Source organism: Hemicordylus capensis, chromosome 6 (genome assembly GCF_027244095.1).
Source record: "Hemicordylus capensis ecotype Gifberg chromosome 6, rHemCap1.1.pri, whole genome shotgun sequence".
NCBI lineage: Eukaryota > Metazoa > Chordata > Lepidosauria > Squamata > Cordylidae > Hemicordylus > Hemicordylus capensis.
Genome location: NC_069662.1, coordinates 15,374,741 through 15,392,556, shown reverse-complemented (window position 1 = coordinate 15,392,556; position 17,816 = coordinate 15,374,741). Strand labels below are relative to the sequence as shown.

Below are 17,816 nucleotides of genomic sequence, written 5' to 3'. Positions count from 1 at the left end.
AAGACAGACACTGCAGTCCCTCAGGGTCACTTCGATTGTTCTTTTCTGTATCTTTTCCAATGCTATGATTTTTGAAAAGGGATGACCAGAACTGAACTAAAATTAACCAAATTAAGTAAACAAGGTAAACAGGCTAAAACCACAATCAGAATTAAGTTTCAAATTAAAATTTATTTTAAAAGCTAAAAATTGAGAGGAGGAAAAGCAAATATTTTAAATGTCGGTCATAACTTTTATTATTGTAACCACAGGTCATAACAGAGATATTTTAAATAACTGCATGATTTGGTAGAGAAAGGCAGAAGGGAAATGTGATGAGTAGGAATGCCAGCTTTTGAACCAGTTGAGCATCTTAACAGCAATTTGCTCGACAGCAATTAGTTGACGATCATGTTTACCTTCAGAGCAGCTGAGATCCTGAAAAGCATAACAGACATCTGTTTCAAAAGGATCATCAGGACAGACTGGTTTGGGGGCAAATTGCATTTTAGGTAAAAGATATCCATATTGGAGTTCAATAAAAATCTCTAGGTTTCATTTCTTTAAAAGGAGGTGGATCTTCGGTTTCATTTCTTTAAAAGGAGGCGGACCTTCTGGATTCCTCTGTTTTAGATATATAATCCCATTCCCAGGCAGATGCCTTTTGTTCCTGCTTCAGATGAGGACTGGGTAAGTCATTGCAGGCTTCAAGAGAGAAAAGGAAGATGGTGTTAATTAGACTTTGAAATTAGAGTTTAAAAGTAACAAGCTTCTAGTACTGATGTCTCTCTGCAGTTTCTTCAAAGTGTTTTTTTCTTTCGAGGTACAAAGCCAAAGGCTGAACTGAGGGGGTGGTGTGGTTTTCTCCAGTGAATGGGTTTGTTCCCCAAATAGCTTTAATACTGGAGGTATGAGTAAAAGATATTGTTGGCAGTCACTTTTATGGGCGGGCCCCCCCTCTTTTTAAAAACATAAGGGCTAGCAACTTGAAATTTCCCTTTGGACTGATGTTTATGAAGGGCATGTAATATACAAGTGTGTGTGTGGGAAGGGATGGACAGTCTGGACACAGAAAACCAAAAGTTACTGGTTGTATTATTGTAAAGCTCCAATCAATGTCTAACTGAAAATAAGATTCAGACATGCAATCTCATAGAATTTTGTTGTTTTCTATTCGGTAACATTTTGCACTTTTTGTTAAGATTTCTTTTATAATTTTTTGTCCCTAAGAGAATCCTGCAGCGAAGGCATTGAGGAAAAGGAGAAAATGGAGTTGTTGTTGGATAAACCTTTAGTTAAATTTACTTAAGATTTCCTTGTATGTATGAGGGAAGCAGCTATAAAACTTGTATGCTTGAATCTTCTTTTTTAAAAGCATAAATTTAGAGCACGGCTCATTCTTATTATTTTAATCACTTCTTTACACACACAATTATGGGAGGGTGCACTGCTTATGATGACAAACATGTTGGAAGTTTTTCTAAATATAAAGACTGCAGAGACCATCTTAAGACTCCGGGGCAAACTGCAGTAGCTGCACCCTCAACCTAAACTACCTTAAAAAGAAATATGATGATAAATTTGTTTATTAATAATTGATACAAACTACCTTAAGGCCACCTAATTGCACAGTGGGGAAGTAACTTGCCTAGGGAGAAAAAGGTTGCTGATTCGAATCCCCGCTGGTATGTTTCCCAGACATTGGGAAACACCTATAGTGGGCAGCAGCGATATAGGAAGATGCTGAAAGGCATCATCTCATACTGCGTGGGGGACTGCAGTGGTAAACCCCTCCTGTATTCTACCAAAGACAACCACAGGGCTCTGTGGTCGCCAGGAGTCGATATCAAGGGCACAACTTTACTTTAACTTAAGGTTACTAGTCTTTTCCTGGCAGGACTCCTGTGTCAATATTTGATGTGTAAACAAGCTGAAATTCAGCTAAGTGAAGTTAGTACTATCACGCAGATGCAGTGACAGAGAAATGCTTCACCTGCTGAATTTCTTCCTGTTCATGCTGTGATTAAAAGCTCTGGGCTCTGTCAGAAACTAAAGCTGCAACCCCTCCCCTCCACACTGTGCTGAACATTATCTTCCTTCTAAGTCAGAGCTCCTTAACCTAACTTACATTGGGATCTCTATATTGCTTTGCTTCCCCATCTGTTGCGGGCCATCAAAGTGGCCTACAATAAACTAAAATAGTCAAAATATTAAAGACATTAGGAACAGTAAAGCAAAAAGAAAGTGGTAGCATACAAAATCAGAACATGATGGCACAGGCTAAGGTTAAGGTAACAAATTTAGCTCAGACAAGGTTTTAACAACCCACCAGACAGTCTACAATGCAAGGCACAAATGAGCCTCTGGTGGAAAGGGGTTCCACAGCCTACATGCAGTCTAATCCCAACAGTTCTGTGTTAAGGTTTCTCTCCAGAACAGTCACCACTGCCTCCAGCCATGGCCTTTGAGACGATCCGGAGAGGCCGTGAAAAACTCATCACTTTCCTCCAAGTGGCACCTGACCTCATCTTGGATGATGTGGCCTCCCAGGGCTTCATCTCTGAAGAGGATTACAGCGTTCTAGATAAGCTGCTGGACCCAAAGGTGAAGATGCGCAAACTCTTGGTGAAGATACAGATCAAAGGAGAAGAGACCTGTCAGAAGTTCTTGGAGGGCATAAGGAGCCTTTTTCCAAATTTGCCTCCGGATCTCTGGCCTCCAACAACTGGTGAGTTAGTGCTAGTGCTTAATAGAGTTGTGGTTATCCAGGTCTCCTGGTTACTCCAGACAGCTAACCTGTGCAGTGTGAAAAGCTTGTGCACAAATTTATTCAGAGTCCCGGAAGGCTTCCATCTTCCTTCCCAGCACAGATTCATGTTCTCTGTTTAGATGCAAATCAGGGACCCTTGTGGGGTTTTGCAGCACCTCCTGTTGGCTACTCTTGCTTTCTGAGAAGAACTGACCCTTTCCCCCATTTGTTGGGAAAGTAGTAATCGGCTCTTCTCCGAAAGCAAGAGCTGGCCAGCAGATGGCACTGCAAAAATCGTGCAAGGTCCCTGCTCCACATGTGGCCATAGGATAAGATTAGGCTGGGAAGGAAGTCTGTAGAATGTGAGTAAATTCATGCTTGGAATTTGTATATACTGTAAGCTTCTCATGTCACATAGCTTATTGCTGGCTGGAAGGACACTGTGTCCCTCAGATTCATGGCGGTCAGGGCTGTCATCAGCTACTAGCCTTGGTAGCTATATAGGTCTATTGTGATGAGAGGTAGCATACCCCTGATGGTGCTAAGGAGCACTGAGGGAGGGGTGGGTGGGTTTTCCTCTTCTCCCCCTCCCACCCACCCGCTATGTTCCTGAGTGCACCGGATTGGCTGCTGCTTCAGGAAGGATGCTGGACTGGATGGGCCTTGGCCTCATCCTGCAGGGCTTTTCTGATGTTCGTTTTTCACAAAGAGCCATATATATATCTATGTATAATCTATATATAAATCTCTATATAAAAAAGAAGAGAGGGGTCATGAGGGAGGAAGGAGCCCCTTCAGGAGAAGGAGGCTGCCGTTGTGTGAATTAGAGGAGGAAACAAGATGAACAAGGGTGGGGAGGTCTCTGGGGATAGGGGGCTGCAGCTTGGCCAATAGGCACCAGCAACTCTGCAGCTGTGACCAAGAAGGGTGAGGGGGATGGTGCAAAGGGATGGAGGAGGAGGAGGAGCAGGGGTTCGGCTCGGGTGAGGGTGGGGAGATCTCTGAGGTGAGAGGGGCTGTGGCAGGGGTGAGGGAGCAATCAAGTACTAGGCGCAGATGTTCTGTGTGGGTTAAGCTAGTTATAATTATTACACTATGAATGCTGCATCCTATCTCATCAGTGTTTTTATGGCTTAATAGCTATCCTTGCAGCACACCTGTGAGTGTAAGCTGCTATTATCCCCATTTCACAGACCAGGTAACTGAGGCTGAGAGACGGTGACTTACTTAGTAGCGCCCAGCTGGATCCAGGGCTTAATCTGACCCAGATTTCAGCCCCAGAACCTCCTCAGCAATGTTCTCTCTAATTTTTCCATCTGAGTGTGGAATGGATTTTGTTCTGAGCGACAGTATCAAGACAATATGTTTGCACATGTGTTCAGAATGGGGCCTTCCTGATTCAACCTGAGCGGGATCTAAAATTAACTTGAGTGGACATAAAAAAACTTGTGAGTGCACACACCTTAGAGGGAACACTGCTCTTCAGGAGCAACAGCACATTTAAAGGAATAAAAAAAGAGAAACTGGCCCCGAGGATGTGCAGAAGATGGACTTCTTGCTTTGCTCCTTGCCATAGTCTTCATGCATCTCACTTTAGGGGAAAGGCCCCCTGAGTGGGAGGAGGTGGCTTCTGCGCAGGTTTGAACCCCAGGACCTACCTAAATCTCTTCCCCTCTCTCTTTAATTAAAGTATTGTCCTGGTTTCTGTGCCCACTTTCTGGACAGTTTATATGGATTAGAACAATGTTTGGCTTAGGGCAGACTTTATATTTAAGAGTTCAGGTCTGAGAAGAAAGTGTGAAATATACCAGATACTTCACTTTCTTCTTGGACCTGATCTCTTAAATTAGAGTTAGAATAAGTTAAAACAGGCAGAGGTGGTGCAAGGATTGGGCCCCAGGGCTTTTGAATGACACCACCCATTCGAAATTATCTTTGGAGTATTCAGTTCAGAGTTTCGATTTCCCCAGGCCAGTAGCTTTCGTTTCATTCTGATGGTTTGGCCAGCAGGAACTTATACAAGCTGGACTTCTGACCCCCTGTGACAAACATCTGTTTTCTCCCTGCCTCTTGCAGCCTGGGGTTACAGAAGCACTGCTATGCTCTCCCTGCTTCCCAAGCAGAGGGGCAGCAATCCTACTGGATTAATTTCCTTTTGGATGAGAGAGCATGGCATCTGCTTTATTTAAAAATCTACCAAGCAGAGCACAGTGGAACCAAAATGATTCTTACTGCAGACAGCAAAGGTGCTGACCCTGCATTGGTTTCACCAAATAACTGCACATTTCCTGCCTTCCCACCCACCCCTCTCTCTCCTTCCAATGTTTCATTTCTTTCTGCCTCTAACTCCGGATTGAACATGCTACTGTCTTTCTCATAGCACCTCCTCCCTGCAGCAGAGGACTGGTTTCAGCCCCATTCCTGCAGTTAAATTACCTTTCAGTAAAACATCTTCAAGTCTTACTTGACTTAACATACTTAATGGCCACTCAGCAGCCATAATAGTATCCTGATTGGACACAGAAGGATAAATAATTTCCCCCTTATTGGCAAGCAAATAACCCATTCATATCTAATCAATCAAATCTTTATTTCGGTCGGTGACCAGCACAGCTTATTTTTATTTTTATATATATATTTTTTCAACCTCTTCAGCCATGAGATTTACAATCCTGCTTAAAGTTTTAAAAACTCATGTTTTGCCCTCCCAAGGGAGGTAATGGGAGAGCTCCATCTGCCACTGGATCATAGAAACATAGGCGTGGTGTAGGAGCCATCGTGGTGTAGTGGTTAGAGCGCTGGACTAGGACCAGGGAGACCCGAGTTCAAATCTCCATTCAGCCATGAGACTTGCTGGGTGACTCTGGGCCAGTCATTTCTCTCTCAGCCTAACCTACTTCACAGGGTTGTTGTGAGGAGAAACTTAAGTATGTAGTACACCGCTCTGGGCTCCTTGGAGGAAGAGCGGGATATAAAATGTAAAATAATAATACTGAGTCAGACCATTGGTCTATCTAGCTCAGTATTGTCTATACAGACTGGCAGTGGCTTCTCCAAGGTTGCAGGCAGGAGTCTCTCTCAGCCCCTCCAAATCCTTGTGTGTAAATCTTTGTAGATATATGATGTACAAACAACCACTTTGTATTTAATTGTGCTTTGGCAACATGCTGTATGCTTTGGTAGTTTGTTGGTTCAATAAAAAAATCTTGTCCTGGTAAAAAAAATAAAAATTTTAAAAAATCTTGTCCTACCTTGAAGGAGCCAGGGAGGGAACACGAGTAAGCAGATGATGGGAAAGTTAGTAATATTTTGTACAGTGCCATCCAGGCACATGGAACTTTATGGGGCAAACAAAAAGGACAAACTTCTGCTCTCATGCTCTTGCAAAAATAAATTGACAAGACAAGAGAAGTGAGAGGAATGAGAGAGTCAAGGGCATCCAAGAATTAATGTAAGCACATTCAGTTTCGTATTCCTGGGCCAGAACATGCTAGGAGGATATTCAGCCCTCCTAGACTGAGTAACCAACCCTCCCTTGATAATTTCAGCAATACTTGAACTTCTAGTTCCCCCTGATGAAAGGCTGATAAAACTTCAACAGATCATGAAAGTGGAAAATGAAATCTGCCACTTTTTTGCATCCTACTCAATATCTTCAAGTCTTCATTTTCCTCCCTTTGTAGACCTCTTATGTCAGCTTCTTTTGCTCATCAATCTTGGACCCTCCTCAGGTCAGCAGCAGGAGACTTGGAGCTTCCTTTCTTGCAACTTGTTCATAGAAATCTCAGTGAATAGCAGAGCTTGTCAGGGGTACCAGAAGCCCATGGGCATTCTTCTCCTTTTCTCAGCTTCCCTTTGGCACCGTGCAATTTAGCCCTCCCTGCTTGCATATAGGCACCAGACTCCATGGGCCACTTGAAGAAGTATGGGGTTGCTCAGCAGTGAGTCTGAGCACTTTTGGAATATTTGACTGGGAAACTAAAGTCCCCATATACCTATGAATACAGAGATGGGCTTCCTGGTCTGCAGGTTTAAGTCCTAGCAAGTATCCACCACAGGTTCCTCCTGCCATATCACTCTCAACCTCCCTTGATTTTTTTTTAGACCCAGGTTCCTATTCTTTTTTTAAAAACAAGTTCTATTGTAAACCAGAACTCATGTACCCCATAGAGATTTTTCTGGGTCTGTGTGTATACACATACACATACATTTAAATGTTACCATTATGGGGCAGGCTTCTCCTGTCACTGGCTTACATCCAAGCTAAATGACTCATGAGTTGGAAAAAGGAAAGGTTGTGCTGTCGAGTCGGTGTCAACTCCTGGCGACCACAGAGCCCTGTGGTTTTCTTGGGTAGAATACAGGAGAGGTTTACCAGTGCCTCCTCCCATGCAGTATGAGATGATGCCTTTCAGCACCTTCCTATATCGCTGCTGCCCAATACAGAAGTTCCCCATATTCTGGGAAACACACCAGCGGGGAGTCGAACCAACAGCCTCCTGTTCTCTAGGAAGGTTGCTTCCCCGCTGCGCCATTACGTGACTATACTTGTAGCCCAATACTTGAATTTGGGTGTTTATGATTACACACCACAAATGTATATGTTACCATGATGAGGCAGGCTTCTCCTGCCACTGGAACACACATCCACACTCTTACCCAGAAGCAGTCTTCTTGAAATAGGACAAGTGAACTTGTCCCATTAATTTCATGGGAGTGCTCATGAGTCGTCCAACAGCAACTTAGTCCTGTCTGAGGTTGTTCACAAATTCTTTGATGAGGTAAGTGAAGAAGGTCCTGAGGCAGCTGCTGCTACTCTAGCTATTATGATGATGTGGTGTGCAAAGATGATGTGGAGTACTCCGAAGGCTCTAGGCAGTCCTTGCTGGGGCAGGGGGGAGGGAATGAGTTTCTGTTTCCCTTGTAGGGTGGAGGGCTAGCCACCCAAGGTGTTGGGCCAGTCATGGATCTTGTCACATGTATGATGTTAGCTTTAAAAATCCAGTTGTCAATATTCTGTTGCAGTCTCGTGTGACCAAGAAACAGAACTGAGTATCTGCATAGGGGCTGGTGCTTGCTTCTCAGTGGTTGGAGGATCACACGGGGCAGGGCACAGGTGTAGCCTCGACCTCAGTGGGTGTCGCCAGATGTACCTCTATGGGGAAAAGTCGAGCACTGTTCTTAAGGACACATCTGTAGAGAGGGCAAAAACCTTCCTTCTACCTTTAATGCCAGGTGCCCAGCCATCACTGACAAGGATACCACAGCAGAGCGCGGTATTCATAGACACATATGCACTCTGCTCTGTCTCTACTCTACATGCACATGCAGCCTATTACACTTACAGGGATTTTGTTGGTAAAGAAGGTTGCTTTTTGGGAAAGCTGGGAAATAACACAGGGGGGTCATGCTGAAAAGAGTCAGTCAATGTTTCTCCATGACTCCTGTAGGTATATGACAGTATTGGGGACCCCTGTTAACTGGGCAAAGAGGCACCTTTTACCATGGTGATTCTCTTTATTGAGCAGGGTAACTGGCCCTATTCACCCCCAGCACAGTGCTTCCAGTGACTGTTGCTGGTGTGTGTCTTATGTTTCTTTTTAGAATGTGAGCCCTTTGGGGACAGGGAGCCATCTTATTTGTTTGTTTGTTATTTCTCTTTGTAAACCGCCCTGAGCCATTTTTGGAAGGGCGGTATAGAAATCGAATTATTTTTATTATTATTATTTGAGCGGGAGACTATTGTAACAAAATAGAATCTTAGCCATAAACATTTGTATCCCCTAATTCTAAATATCATTTTGTCTTAGGTTGCTCCTCTGCAAAATTCCCAGATCAGGGCTGTGACGATGCTGCCAAAGTTTTGGAGAGGAAGGAATCGGAAAATCCAGAGGTGGACCCAAAGGACAAAGGATCCTCTGTGATGAATGGATGTGGGAACTTGAGAGGGGCCCCGTGCTCTGAGCAGAAGGGTCCTGAAACTCCAGAAGCTGTCTTGGAAGGAGTGCCAAAGTCAGGCGAGAAGATACCGTCAGTGAAGCTATCACAAAATTCTAAAGGTATGTGTTAAGTTTTTATACTGTGTCAGTATTTATAATTGTTAGTTGGATGTATAAAGTCTTGGCTGATGCTCCAGAATAAGTGGTAAACCCACAGTGAGACTTCGAAACTGTTCCTATCCTTGAAGTGCTCCCATGGGGTCCTTGGAGCCCTCATGCCTTCCCACACTGCCATGCTATTTGTTCCCCATTTGAGGATTGCCAGCTTGACATTGACTCATCCTCATAGCAACATAGGAAGCTGCCATATACTGAGTGAGACCGTAGTTCCATTAAGCTCAATATTGTCTACATAGACTGGCAGGGGCTTCTCCAAGGTTGCAGGCAAGAATCTCTCTCAGCCCTATCTTGGAGGTGCCAGGGAGGGAATTTGGAACCTTCTGCTCCTCCCAGAGTGGCTCCATCCCCTGAGGGGAATACCTTAAGAGTGCTCACCTTTCTAGTCTCCCTTTCATATGCAACCAGGGCAGACCCTCCTTTGCTATGGGGACAAGTCATGCTTGCTACCACAAGACCAGTTCTCCTCTCAGCAATATGTCCACTGCAGAAGGACAGGGAGGTCCCTCCTCTGCTCCTGCTAGGCTGGCTATGCTCAGCCTAGTCTATCCTGCTTCCTTCAGCCTGCTTGACAGGGTTCCTCAGTCTGTCAACCAGCATTCTCTTGCAGAGAGCTGTGACACCTTATTACAAACTAAGCATACTGCTTTCCAGGAACCAGTGGGAAGGCCGGCCGCCGCATCCTCGTCGCTTGCCGGAAGGGGTGGCAAGGCAAAGCCAACCCACAGGTAGGCAGGCCCGGCTCTGTCTTCCGGCTGAGATCCTCTCGCTGTTCGAGGCCCAGCAAGAAGGCATGCTGCCAAAGTGACACCTCTGCCTACTGCCCTGCTGCCAGGGAAGGCTTGCCGAAAGACCCCATCAGGCAGAATGGAGATGGGAAGGGGCTCACATCTCTAAAAGAAAGTTAGTATACTCCACACTATTTTAAATCCATGCCTCTACCCACCCACCCCCAGAAGAAAAAACAACACACCCATTTACCCTACATGGTATATTTGTGAAAATACAGTGAGGCTCTTCTCGTGATTGGTGAGAAGAGCTGAAAGGGGGATTGCGGGGAGAGCGGGTTTGACCCACTCTCCCCGCAGATGATCAGCTGCCCATCTCTGGGTGGGCATATCGCCCGCTCAGACAAGCAGCGGCTTGGCTCTGGCACCCGACCACAGCTCACCCAGCAGCTCCAGGGTCGGCCAAAGGGAAGCGCTGCCGTGAGGCGCCCCCGTAATGCATCGCGCAAGTGCACAGAGCATTTCTAGGAGTCCCCTCAAGGTTGGATACCCGTGCTCTATTGTATACGATGCTTTCCTAGTAAGAGCCATAACACTGCTAATGTTTTTCTCTAGCGATGAAATCTAGGAACCCTCTTAAAACTAAAATGTTGGCATTTCTGAGGCTACAAAGCTGCATTCAGTCCACACACGGCCTCGATTTATATTATACGTGGGACTTGCACCTTAGTTTTATTCAGCTCATGGAATCCAGCCCCCTCCCCTAATATTTCTCCATGTGCTTCCCCATTAACACAAAGTTCCATCGCCCTAGCTATAAAGGTAAAGTGTGCTGTCGGTGTCAACTCCTGGTGACGACAGAGCCCTATGGTTGACTTTGGTAGAATACAGGAGGGGTTTACCATTGCCATATCCCGCACTGTATTAATTGATGCCTTTCAGCATCTTCCTAGATTGCTGCTGCCCGATATAGGTGTTTCCCGTAGTCTGGGAAATGTTCCAGTAGGGATTCGAACCGGCAACCTCTGACTTTCTAGTCAAGTCATTTCCCCACTGCATCATTAGGTGGCTTAAAAAACTTCACTTACTAATTTCTGCATAAAGAGTTGTTGTTAAAGGAACAGAATGGGCCTGAGGGTTTTTTGCTTGGGTTTTTTGGTCATTTGGCAAGCCTACTGGGAAAGAGGAGTCTCACTGTTTTTCTGAACAGATTTTCGTGTTTATAGGTGTTTCCCATAGTCTGGGAAACATATCAGTGGGGATTTGAACCGGCAACCTCTGGCTTGCTAGTCAAGTCATTTCCCACTGTGCCATTAGGTGGCTACTCTTAGCTATACTGTAAGCCCTCTTTCCATCCGTTGCTTTGGATTTCTGCCTCTTCAACCACTGTGCAGTGCACAGTCCAGGGCTTTAGGCTTCCTCTGGTTCAAACTGACTTTTACTTCCCTCGCAGCAGCTGAACTAATGCTCAGCATTCTCTGGGTAAATCTTCCTCATCAGCATTTCAGATATTGCTGTGAGTGGGTCGCTAGCTGGCTGGCCATTCTTGTATAAGTTAATCACCCAGTTAAGGACTCCGACTTCCTGGAGAAGGACGCCATTGGAAAATGTGAGAATCGCATACTTCCCATCTCCTGGCAAAGGCTCCTGGGAAGGAGTAGGATTACCCGATTCCTACTTCCCTGCAAGGTAGGGGAGTGTGTGAAAGAAGGAAAACCTGGAATGGAGCTGCCAAGACAGAGAACTCATCTTAGGATGCCGCACTTGGCCTCTCTGATGCAACCTGCTGCTGACTTCTGAGAATGATCTGCTATCTTTCGCTTCCATTTGATACACAACTTTTATATTTGTATAAATGAACCAAACATTAAGAGGCCTAAGACTGCAGTGACTCTTCTTGGAAAGGAAACCAGACTACACAAGGCTAACAGCCTCGAAGTTCTCACTACACGGGAAAGTGGAATAACTGGAGGCAGCACTAGCCCATTTATGATCATTTTGGAACACTGCAACCCCTGAATTAGTGGGGAGGCGTCTCTTTGACATACACATGTCAACATTCTAGTCACTGTGCTGTGTTCAACCCATCCTTAGTCCTGGTATTTTCCTGTATTGAAAAATGAGTGATACTAATTTTCCACTTCATTATATCCTGTCGTTTCCTAGAATTAGAAAATGTATCCAGTCAGCAAGAGCCTGGACAGGAAGTGCTGGAGGAAGAGAATATTGTTGATGGTAAGGATTGCCTTGACTCTAGTTTTCTCTCTCTCTCTAGGTTTGAAGTATGTTATGGGAGCAGTTCAATTTGGGGTTTTCACTGCAGGTTAGAGTGTAGCCCAGCTTATATCTGGGATTAAAAATAAAATACCCTTTTTGCATCAGTTTTTTGGAAGAACGTAGAGTTCATAGTAAAGCCTCCCAGTAAACCCGCAGTAAAACCTGCTGTGTGTAAAAGTCCCATACACACATTTGAAAAATGCTGGTGTAATGCCCTAGCCCTGTTATGGGGCTGCTTGTGACTGACAGGAGCCTTCTGAGGCAGTTGGAATCCATGGTGGAGGGTCAGCTAGAGTGAAGGAGTCAGTCTGTGAGGGAAGGGAGGTTAGCCTGAGGGGAGAGGAAGAGAGAAGGAGAATACAGAAAGAGACAGTTTTCAGTTCTTAATTTCAGGATATACTAATGGTGGTGATGAACAGGTTACAGGGATTGTTTAATAAGTTACTGTATATTCAGTTTTTCAGTAATTATTGTTAAGTTGTTAGACAGCTGTCTTGGTCTGAAGTAATATTTCTCCCTAAATCTCTCTGCTGGGGCCTGGCACTGGTCACTCCCATGCCCAGCCTTCTCTTCTAAGGAAATTTGCTTCCTCCTTCCAGAATGTTTCATATTTCACAGGAAGTAATGACTTCCTCCTTTTTCAACAGAGAGAGTGAAGAGTTTCCTGGTGAAGCTGGGCCTCAACAGGCAAAGAAACAGAAAACTCACTATGGGAGAAGTCCTGGAAATCAACTCGGAAGTTCTCAAAACATTGCCTCCTCAGACACTGGAAGATCTACCTTGGTGCTTCTTGAGGAAATTGATGGCTCTCAATGGGACAGCCAGAAGCACAGGCCTTGTCCTGAAGGCTGAGGAGGGGTCAAATGAGGACGGGGAGGATGATGGATGTGAGGTGTTTTCTCTGAGGGAAATGGACACTGGAATCCGTGTGAACCCCCTTGATGTTCTTTGTGCCACAATGCTTTGCTCTGATAGCTTCCTTCAGCAGGAGATCTTGCTCAAAATGTCCATGTGCCAGTTTGCTCTTCCCTTGATCTTGCCTCCCCTTGACAGTCCCAACTGCACTTTCATGGTCTGGGCCATGAGGGGTATTGTGAGAAAATGGAGACCCCATTCCCTTGCTGAAAGTAGAGGTTTCAGAGAGGAGAGCCTGGTCCTTGCTTCCATGCCAACCATTTCCTTTGTGCGGATGGGAAGCTGCAGTCTCTCCAAATCCAGGCTTCTCAATGAGGTCCTCAGTTCCTCTCAGCAGCACCATGATTTCTTTGTGCATAGGGACATGGAGAATGGGAATGTTCCTCGTGAGATCAGTGATGGTCTGGTAGAAATCTCCTGGTATTTTCCTGGTGGGAGGGAAAATTCAGATCTTTTTCCAGAGCCTATAGCAATAGTGAACCTGCGCGGAGACATGAAGTCCCACTGGCTGCAATTCAGTATGTTAACAGAGGTCTCCTCAGCTGTATTTATAGTAGCTGAGAACATCTCCGATGAAGAATACAACTTGCTATTGACACTCCCTGCATCGTCATCCAAATACTACTTTATTTTGAATATTGAAAGTGGAAAGTCGGAGGAAACATTGAAATTCCTTAACAAACTAGCTCCGGTGTTGAACATGAACAAATCACAGCTCCTGGTGAAAAAGAAGAGCCAGAATACCACAGAATTTGTGGCAAAGCTTCGGTTGGCCATGAGGAGCTTAGTGAACTCTCACCAAAAGCTGATGAATATGGAAGAAATAGCCAATGTAAGTCGCAAACTGGGGTTCCAGACAGATGAGGATTTGAAAGGCTGGTCTAATGGAATTTTACATGCCAAGGAAATTGTGGAAGAAATAGAAGATGTTGCAAGCTACAAGAAGGAAATGCTGAAACTGCAGGGGGACTTGTGGAGAAACTTGGCCAAAGTGGAAAAAGAGCTGTGCAGGATGAAAAGGCAAGCAGACACCCCAACGGAAGACTACAAGTCTCAACTTGGGGAGAAACTGATTGACTTGCGTGTACAGCAGAATCAATGTGACCTTACTAATGGGATAACCAAATTTATTAACGGAATACAAAATCTTCAGCCAGTGGAGAAGCATTATTTCCTGAAATGGATGAAGTTCAACTTAGATCATATTGCTAGGGCAAACTTGTCCAAATTACGAGAAGAATATAAAGAGAAATGTCACATTGCTGGAAATGATCCACAACAATTAGCACAGCTGGATGAATTAATTTCTACCAGTTCCTTAGGCGTGGAACACTTCATGCGTGAATTGGGGCAGTTTTATGAGGCCGAATACACTATGGTGAAGGAAGGTAATCTGGCAAACAATCAAAGACAGTTTCTTCATCTACCTGGGATAGCTGCTGACTTGATGCAGGAAGGATTTCCGATGGAGCTGATTGATGGTGATGCATCCAACATACCACTGCAATGGATAACCGATGTTCTGACCACACTCAATGAGAAACTAGGAGGTCGATCCAAAATGATGGTAATAACTGTGCTGGGGGTTCAGAGCACTGGCAAATCCACCCTTCTCAATACCATGTTTGGTCTCCAGTTTGCAGTGAGCAGTGGCCGATGTACACGTGGAGCTTTCATGACACTCCTTAGAGTTGCAGGGAGCTTGCAGCAAGAAATAGGTTGTGACTTCATCCTGGTGATCGACACAGAAGGCTTGAAAGCCCCTGAGCTGGCCAAACTGGAGGATAGCTATGAACATGACAATGAGCTGGCCACCCTCGTGATTGGTCTGAGTGACATCACAATAGTGAACCTGGCTATGGAGAACGCCACTGAAATGAAAGATATCCTGCAAATTGTAGTCCATGCATTTCTGAGGATGGAGGAAATAGGGCACAAACCAAACTGCCAATTTGTGCATCAAAATGTCAGTGATGTGTCTGCCTATGAACAGAATATGAGAGATAGGAAACGCCTCCTGGAACAGCTCAATGAAATGACCAAAGCTGCAGGAAGAATGGAGAAATACTGCAAGGAAGTGTCTTTTTCAGATATAATGGAATATGATCCAGAGAAACACAACTGGTACATCCCCGGCTTGTGACATGGAGTCCCACCTATGGCTCCAGTCAATATGGGATACAGTGAGAGTGTATCAGAGTTGAAAAGGTATCTATTGGAGTTCATGAGAACTGGCTCACAAAATAGATCCCTTAAAGATATTTCCCAGTTTGTTGAATGGGTAAAGAGCCTGTGGAATGCTGTAAAACATGAAAACTTTCTTTTCAGCTTCCGTAACAGCCTTGTAGCTGATGCTTATAACCAACTCTCAATGAAATATGCAGAATGGGAGTGGGATTTCCGGAAGGAGATGCATCTCTGGGTGTCCAGAGCTGATACCACAATTCGGAATCAATCCCTAGAAGAGATAGAAGCTGGTGCATTTGAGAATTTAAGACATGATGCTCAACAGAAATTGCATGATGGAGAGCAGAAGATATTACATTGCATAGAGAGCTATTTTGAGAATGGTGGAGAAAGTTTGCACCTTATAGAAAAATACAGAGAAGACTTCATCAGAAGTGCCAAGTTCCTCCGGAACCAGCTGGAGAACTATTCTATTAACAAGTGCCAGGAGGCCATCCTTATTAAAAAGGGACAAAGCAAGATAGAGAGTCTGCAGGCCAGATACTTGAAAACCATAGAAGGGAAAGTGAACAAGCTCTTGGGAGAGTGTAAAGAGCAGGAAAGCCAACTGAAGCTTGAGGAACTGGAACAGGAGTTCAACAACATGTGGAAAGAATCCTTATCAGAATTGCCACCTAGTACTTTAACTCATCCCGAAATTCATAGAGATGTCCACAATCAGCTTAGAAAAGATTTGGAACCTCAGGGCAGCTTGGCCAATCAGATCTTCCAGAAGCTACTCAGCTCTTCAGGCAATCACAGGACAACTTTTGCCATGAAAAAGGAATATCTAGAATCTTCATTCATAAGTACAGTAAAAGGTCTATTCAAGGATTATCTAGGTGAAGCAGAGGAACATGCCAGATCTCTGATTCAAGACTGCAGGAGTTATGTTGCAAATAAAATCAATACAAAAGGGGACTATGATGAAACATATTGTCGGGAATTGTTGATGATTATCAATAAGAGTATTCAAGGAAAGAAATTTCAGAAACTTCATACTACCATTCACTTTGAAGTAGATCTGAAATATTGCATTCTGGGAGAAGCAGTGGATGCTTTTCAAAAGATGCATGATAACTTCTTCAAGGCAAACAACCCTTATCAGCGTCTGGAAAATCTCAAGCCTCAGTATTTCTCCATTTTCAAAGACCTTTACTATGAAAAGGATGCTTGTCAGAAGAGAGCCAAGGATTTTTGTGATCTGTGTCTGAGACCAGCTCTGGTGGACAACCTCAATAAGAAACTTGGGATAGAAATAGTAGATGATATTCTCTGCAGCAGGCAATCCATTCAATATGGAAGTCGGAGCTTCTTTCAGTTCACTGTGCAGAAGAAACTGCTAGAAGAGGAAAAATTTGAGGACTATGTGAATTATATAAACCACTATGAAGATTTTGTGAAGTCTTGGATCCAAGCACAGCTGGTTGACCATTATAGGCAGAGAGAGGATCTAGAAACCTTGGAGAGAAGAATCCTATCTGCTGTGATAAAGAAAATAAAAGAGGCTTTGGGAAGCTGTACAAACCAAACGGGGACTTTGTCTGAATTCTTGGAGGACTTCAGCTATGAGATGAGTGAAGAACTTGTCATTTCCAAAGACTCTCTGGATGTCATCCTTTTCAACAATGTTGCCAAAGCAGGATCCTTCTCAGATGAGGTTCAGGCCTATGTCCCTGAGGTGATGGAGGACATCCTTTGGGATCAGAGTTTGATGAGTGTAGAGAAAATACTGTCAAACATCCACTTGAAGCCCCAGGAGGAGATCTTCAAGCGAGTGTTTGGCTGTGGCAAGCAGTGTCCCTTCTGCAAAGTCCCCTGTGAAGCTGGTGGTGACAACCATCAGGAACACTTTGCATCTGTCCATCGACCTCAGGGGTTAGGGAAATATAGATATCTTTCAACAAGCAAGCTTGTATATTCCTTATGCTCCTCTGATGTTGTCTCAAATGCCACTTTTATTAATGTGGACACGGCTGGAAAAGAGCATCCCTATAAAGACTATCGCCACTACTATCCTGACTGGCGCATCCAGCCTGATGCCAGCATTGCTGCCTCAGACTACTGGAAATTTGTGTTTGTGAAATTCAATCGTCAGTTTGCAGAAAAGTATAATGCCGTCCCTGCTCATCTCCCTCATGCATGGAAGGCAATAACCAAGAGCCGAGCACTGGAAAGCATCCAGGACGTCTTTAACATGAAATAATGGCCGTTGCTGCTATTTTCAACTTGACCCCAAAGTGCTGATCAGGTTATGGACACATTTACTGAACATCAACCCATTATTAAAGACCCTTAATCTGCAACGTTATTGACATGGTATACTTTATTTAGTGATATAATTATTGACATTGATACTTTACCTGACAGGTTTTAAGGGCAAACAGCCAGAACAGCTCTTCAAAAAGAAGAGGATTCTGGTGGCAAAGTTAATCTAGAGTTAAGCTACCTGAGATGGAACAGCACTGTGTCTTCATAGCAGAATAGGAAGCCAGTGTGGAAGGAGAATAAATAAGTTTCCTCATAGTTTTGGGATGTCCTGACTAACCTGCATAAACACACACACACACACACACACACACACACACACAGATGGACAACCATCTTCAGCTGTGGGAAGAGTTTTAGTGAGGAAGGGTCCAAGCTTGCAGGTTCCACTTAAAACACTCTAGGCCTAGTGCATGTATTTTCTGCATAGGAAAGCACTTCAGAAGATGGCACCGTCAGTTTGTAGGTTTGATCTCACAAATTATTTTGCTTTGTACTTAGATTGTGTTGTGATCTCTGTCTCAGCAGTATGAAGAATTAAAGCACACAAAAAAGTTA

General features: G+C 44.4%; 1 protein-coding gene across 1 annotated transcript; it reads left to right on the top strand.

The window, feature by feature from the left end:
- Nucleotides 1-19: 19 nt before the first annotated feature.
- LOC128329419 (up-regulator of cell proliferation-like) lies at nt 20-17,816 on the top strand. Its single transcript, XM_053260592.1, is given in 6 exon segments — nt 20-124; nt 550-669; nt 2,419-2,707; nt 8,539-8,787; nt 11,739-11,807; nt 12,497-17,816. Coding segments are annotated over 5 exon segments (5,340 nt in total). The 5' UTR covers nt 20-124; nt 550-636; the 3' UTR covers nt 17,197-17,816.